General features: G+C 45.9%; 1 protein-coding gene across 1 annotated transcript; it reads left to right on the top strand.

Annotated features, from left to right (window-relative positions):
- The first annotated feature begins 355 nt into the window (after positions 1-355).
- LOC123430726 lies at positions 356-873 on the top strand. The gene has a single exon (XM_045114573.1). The coding sequence runs from the start codon at positions 371-373 to the stop codon at positions 674-676; it is 306 nt and encodes a 101-aa protein (XP_044970508.1). The 5' UTR covers positions 356-370; the 3' UTR covers positions 677-873.
- Positions 874-6,926: the final 6,053 nt, after the last annotated feature.

Below are 6,926 nucleotides of genomic sequence, written 5' to 3'. Positions count from 1 at the left end.
ACCAAAAGCGCATATAAAAATTTAAGAAATAAAATCTAAAGAAAACGTTTAAAACGCGACACGTAACGACGGTTAAGAACACGTTAAATAACGACACGTGAGAATGATCGTTGAAAGACTTCCGAGGAAGTGTTCCTCAACTAGTTGATCTCCACCGTGTCGCAACGTGTATATCCAGGAGCTAAACTGGACAAAGTAACAAACCGCACAAACATTTGTGCCACATTGATGACAGCACACTAGAGGAATAAAAACCCCAAACCATGATCAACCATCCACACCGTCACATGAGATCAGCATGTGCCTCCCACCCACCCACCCTCCCCAATTGCTTCGTGTCCCGGTCATTTCCCTCAGCTAAAGCCGACATATGCACGGCTCGTGGCCTCGCACTCCTTGCACTCTCCACTGGTTCTACTATCACAGATCAAGAGTATCGATCGGAGAGGAGGTAGGTAGCGAGGACATGGCGGACTGGGCCCCGGTGTTCGTGGGGCTGGTGCTCTTCGTCCTCCTCTCGCCGGGGCTGCTGTTCCAGATCCCCAGCAAGGGCAGGATCGTGGAGTTCGGCAGCTTCCAGACCAGCGGCGTCTCCATAATCATCCACGCCGTCATCTACTTCGCGCTCATCACCATCTTGCTCCTCGCCGTCCGCGTCCAAGTCTTCCTCGGTTGACCAGCAGGCAGCAGCTGCTTCCTTGTCATTTTCAAGCCTCCTGTCTCCTGATTCAATTAGCTTGTAGAGGGGCACCGGCATGCACGCAGTATGATGTTCATTGGGCCACTTAGTTGATTTGCCGTTTTCTCAAGAATGTATAGTTTGAGTTTTCATGTACACTGCTTCTGATGGTCCACCCGGTGTATGATCTTTGATGTCTCTTTGCATGAGGTTTACTAGCAGTTGAGCATCAATTAGCATGGTAAGCGAGAATCAATGGCAAACAGAAGTTCAATTTGTTCAGGAATCTCATCTTAGACAGGAAATGTGGGTATGTACCCTTCGTCCCTTCCCAGTTGAACTCGTACTAACAGTCTTTCCCATTTCTACCTGTCCTTCCCAAATTCAGGCCACCTAACCATCTCGTTCCTACTTGTAACTTTTCTGTTTCTTATGTTACTTCTTTGTGTATATGTCGTGTTTTTTTTTTTACTGGAGTTATTCTATCATTCAATCTTAGTGAGCAAGTAATAACTCAATTATGTTATCAGAGTAACCTACGCCTTCAACATTTTTGGTCGTTGTGTAAGTCATACGATCATCATCCGGCGGGTGAGAACCACTAGTGGAAAACGGGCCTTTGGCCGGGACCCTTTAGTCCCAGCCAGCCTCTGGGCCGGGACTAAAGGCCCGACCACGTCGCCCCAATTCTCAATGCCTTCCTCGAGGCTTTAGTCCCGGCCCGTAAGGAGCCTTTAGTCCCGGTTCGTGTCCCAAACCGGGACTAAAGGGCTACGCGGTGGGCAGCCCGCATGTGCGTCACCTTTAGTCCCGGTTTGTGTCTCAAACCGGGACTAAAGTCCTCTGCCTATATATAGCACAGCCCCCCTCTCCCCTCTTCCTTGCATTTTTCTTGGATGGAGGATTATGGGTGTGTGCTAGCTCTCCACTTTTTTTGATGCACTAGAGGTGTTTGTTAAAATGTGTGTTAGAGCGATGCCGCTTCAGTTCACCGAACACAACTACGATATGAGATGCCTGAGCCACGCTTAAACCTCTTCCTCTTTATTTCTACTTATTCTAAAAGGTTAGCAACTATATTTCCTCGTTTAGACCGTGCTGTACTAATTTTTAGGATCGTGATTGTATTTGATATACTGTCGTATAACACAGATGAGCCATCCATGGATGTACGGTGATCGACGCACAGCCGCTTACAGAGAAGGCGTGCATTCTTTTCGAGATGCAGCCGATGCGAACAAGCATGGTGGTGGCTATATGTTTTGTCCATGTGTTGAATGTCGGAATGAGAAGGATTACACTTCCTCAAGAGTCATTCAGAGCCACCTGCTTCGGTCCTGTTTTATGTCGGGCTATAATGTTTGGACCAAGCACGGAGAAAGAGGGGTTATGATGGAAGACGACGATGAAGAAGAAGAGAACGATGATGACAACTACCGATCTATGTTCCCTGAGTATGCTGATACCGCAATGGAAGACAATGAAGAAGAAGATCAGGATGAAGAACGGGAACCAGATGAGCCCGCTGATGATCTTGGCCGGGTCATTTCTGATGCACGACGAGGTTGCGACACAGAAAAGGAGAGGTTGCAGTTCGAGCAGATGTTACAGGACCACAACAAATTGTTGTACCCAACTTGTGAAGATGGCCAGAAGAAGATGGGTAGCACACTAGAATTGCTGAAGTGGAAGGCAGAGACCGGTGTGACTGACTCGTCATTCGAAAAGTTGATGGTACTGATGAAGAAGATGCTTCCAAGAAAGAACGAATTGCCCGCCAGGACGTACGAAGCAAAGAAGCTTGTCTGCCCTCTAGGATTAGACGTGCAGACGATACATGCATGCCCTAATGACTGCATCCTCTACCGCAGTGAGAAGTACGAGAATATGGATAAATGCCCGGCAAGCATTTCAATGGCAAGGCAGAACCCCGGGGGAAGCCTGTCATCCGTACTGGTGCTGAAGTATTTGATATGGTCAAAGATTTAAAAGTAATCTTTGGAAAGGGTCCTGGCAGCCAACCTGTTCCTAACGGCCCTGATAAGCGTGTACCCATGTGGAACAAGAAATCTATATTTTGGGAGCTACCCTACTGGGAAGTCCATGAGGTCCGCTTGGCAATCGACGTGATGCACCTGACGAAGAATCTCTACGTGAATATTCTAGGCTTCCTAGGCTTGTATGTGTTGGGGAACGTCGCATGGGAAACAAAAAATTTCCTACGCGCACGAAGACCTATCATGGTGATGTCCATCTACGAGAGGGGATGTGTGATCTACGTACCCTTGTAGACCGTACAGCAGAAGCGTTAGTGAACGCGGTTGATGTAGTGGAACGTCCTCACGTCCCTCGATCCGCCCCGCGAACCGTCCCGCGATCAGTCCCACGATCTAGTGCCGAACGGACGACACCTCCGCGTTCAGCATACGTACAGCTCGACGATGATCTCGGCCTTCTTGATCCAGCAAGAGAGACGGAGAGGTAGATGAGTTCTCCGGCAGCGTGACGGCGCTCCGGAGGTTGGTGGTGGTCTAATCTCAGCAGGGCTCCGCCCGAGCTCCGCAAAAACGCGATCTAGAGGAAAAACCGTGGAGGTATGTGGTCGGGCTGCCATGGCAAAAGCTGTCTCAAATCAGCCCTAAAACCTCCGTATATATAGGTGGGAGAGGGGGGCCTTGCCTTGGGGCTCAAGAGGCCCCAAGGGGGTCGGCCAAGCCAAGGGGGGAAGGTCTCCCCTTCCAAACCGAATCCAACTTGGTTTGGAAGGTGGAGTCCTTCTTCCCTTTCCCACCTCCTCCTTTTTTTTCTCTTTTCTCTTTGATTTTCTTCCTATGGCGCATATGGCCTTCTTGGGCTGTCCCACCAGCCCACTAAGGGCTGGTGCGCCACCCCCAAGGCCTATGGGCTTCCCCGAGGTGGGTTGCCCCCCCCGGTGAACTCCCGGAACCCATTCGTCATTCCCGGTACATTTCCGGTAACTCCGAAAACCTTCCGGTAATCAAATGAGGTCATCCTATATATCAATCTTCGTTTCCGGACCATTCCGGAAACCCTCATGACGTCCGTGATCTCATCCGGGACTCCGAACAACATTCGGTAACCAACCATATAACTCAAATACGCATAAAACAACGTCGAACCTTAAGTGTGCAGACCCTGCGGGTTCGAGAACTATGTAGACATGACCCGAGAGACTCCTCGGTCAATATCCAATAGCGGGACCTGGATGCCCATATTGGATCCTACATATTCTACGAAGATCTTATCGTTTGAACCTCAGTGCCAAGGATTTATATAATCGCGTATGTCATTCCCTTTGTCCTTCGGTATGTTACTTGCCCGAAATTCGATCGTCAGTATCCGCATACCTATTTCAATCTCGTTTACCGGCAAGTCTCTTTACTCATTCCGTAATACAAGATCCCACAACTTACACTAAGTCACATTGCTTGCAAGGCTTGTGTGTGATGTTGTATTATCGAGTGGGCCCCGAGATACCTCTCCGTCACACGGAGTGACAAATCCCAGTCTCGATCCATACTAACTCAACTAACACCTTCGGAGATACCTGTAGAGCATCTTTATAGTCACCCAGTTACGTTGCGACGTTTGATACACACAAAGCATTCCTCCGGTGTCAGTGAGTTATATGATCTCATGGTCATAGGAACAAATACTTGACACGCAGAAAACGGTAGCAACAAAATGACACGATCAACATGCTACGTCTATTAGTTTGGGTCTAGTCCATCACATGATTCTCCTAATGATGTGATCCCGTTATCAAGTAACAACACTTGCCTATGGCCAGGAAACCTTGGCCATCTTTGATCAACGAGCTAGTCAACTAGAGGCTTACTAGGGAGAGTGTTTTGTCTATGTATCCACACAAGTATTGTGTTTCCAATCAATACAATTATAGCATGGATAATAAACGATTATCATGAACAAAGAAATATAATAATAACTAATTTATTCTTGCCTCTAGGGCATATTTCCAACAGTATGGGAAGTCAAAAGATACACCGGAAGCACGGGAGGACTAGGAACGTCATAAAGGAAAAGATGGCATGCATCGAGGGCAGATCCAAGGGCGTGCCAGCTACGCTCTTACTAAGAAAGAGAAGGAAATCTTCTTTGAAGTCCTTTTCAGTATCAAGGTCCCGACTGGCTTCTCGTCGAATATAAAGGGAATCGTAAATATGAAATACAAAAAATTCCGAAACCTAAAGTCTCATGACTGCCACGTGCTTATGACGCAATTGCTTCCGGTTGCATTGAGGGGAATTCTATCGGAAAATGTTCGCCTGGCAATTGTGAAGGTATGTGCATTCCTCAATGCAATTTCTCAGAAGGTAATCGATCGAGAAAGTCTATCAGCATTACAGATTGATGTGGTCCAATGTCTGGTCAGCTTTGAGTTGTTGTTCCCGCCACCCTTCTTCAATATAATGACACACCTCCTAGTTCACCTAGTCGAAGAGATTAGAATTCTCGGTCCTGTGTTTCTACACAATATGTTCCCCTTCGAGAGGTTCATGGGAGTCTTAAAGAAATATGTTCGTAACCGTGCTAGGCCAGAAGGAAGCATCTCCAAGGGCTATGGAACAGAGGAGGTCATTGAGTTTTGTGTGGACTTTCTTCCTGACCTTAAGCCGATTGGTGTTCCTGAATCTCGGTATGAGGGTAGGCTGACAGGAAAAGGCACACTAGGAAGGAAAGCAAAAGTATGTATGGACGGGCATTCTTTCTCTCAAGCACACTACACAGTTCTACACAATTACACCGTGGTGGCTCCGTATATCGTGAGACACAAGAATATTCTACGCTCCGAAAACCCGGGGAAGGCTGACTCTTGGATTAAAGGGGAACACGAGAAGACTTTCGGCAGTTGGTTGCAGACACATCTCATGAATGACGACACCGTTGGAGATGAGCTGTACTGTTTGGCCAGGGCACCATCTTCGACTATATGTACTTTCCAAGGGTATGAGATAAATGGGAATACATTTTACACGGTTGCCCAAGATAAAAAGAGCACCAACCAAAATAGTAGTGTCCGCTTTGATGCAACAGACGAGAATGTGCATTGTTTGGAAACATATTACAGGTACATAGAGGAGATATGGTAACTTGACTATGGACCTACTTTTAAGATCCCTTTGTTTCGGTGCAAATGGGTGAAGCTGACAGGAGGCGGGGTAGTTGTAGACCAAAAGTACGGCATGACAATAGTGGATCTCAACAATCTTGCGTACATGGACGGACCATTTGTCCTAGCCAATGATGTCGCTCAGGTTTTCTATGTGAAGGACATGTCTACAAAAACGAGAAAAAGAAATCAGCAAAAGAAGATATCGTCCGATGAGCCAAAACGCCACATAGTTCTTTCAGGGAAATGAAACATCGTGGGAGTAGATGACAAGACAGACATGTCAGAAGATTATAATAAGTTTCATGAAATTCCGCCCTTCAAAGTGAAAACTGACCCAAGCATCCTACTGAAAGATGAAGATTCTCCATGGCTACGACCCAGAAGAAAACAGAAATAATAGATAGGAATATTGGTGCAATAATGTATTAAACCTTTTATGTAATGCCTGTATGGAATGTACTAAATTTCAAACACTTTTCATTTTCATAGTATCCATGTAAGAGATGAGTTCTCGTTCGAAACCCTGATACTTCGAGAGAGATTGTCCGTTTGTACACGAAGTGCATCCAGTTTTTGTCGTAGCCCTCTCAACTTTTTAACACATGCTATGTGGGTGAAATGATGATAGCATGCCAACTTTCAACATTTTCAGAGTTCATTTGTAGTGCTTTTCAATTTCAGGGTCAACTAGCTCAAAAAAAATAAGTAAATGCACGAAATATACCAAATGAAGTCAGAAATTGTTAAAATCTTGTGATGTGCCTTTGAATGGTGCATTTTGAACACACAAAAAGTATGGAGTTCAAATAAGTTCAAAAAAATGAAATCCCTTTGTAAGAGATGAGTTCTCGTTCGAAACCCAGATACTTCGAGAGAGATTGTCCGTTTTGTACATGAAGTGCATCCAGTTTTTGTCGTAGCCCTCTCAACTTTTTAACACATGCTATGTGGGTGAAATGATGATAGCATGCCAACTTTCAACATTTTCAGAGTTCATTTGTAGTGCTTTTCAATTTCAGGGTCAACTAGCTCAAAAATAATAATAAGTAAATGCACGAAATATACCAAATGAAGTCAGAAATTGTTGAAATT

This window comes from Hordeum vulgare, chromosome 2H (assembly GCF_904849725.1).
Source record: "Hordeum vulgare subsp. vulgare chromosome 2H, MorexV3_pseudomolecules_assembly, whole genome shotgun sequence".
Taxonomy (NCBI): Eukaryota; Viridiplantae; Streptophyta; class Magnoliopsida; order Poales; family Poaceae; genus Hordeum; species Hordeum vulgare.
Note: the sequence above shows the minus strand (reverse complement) of the source record. Positions and strands in the feature narration are given on the sequence as shown.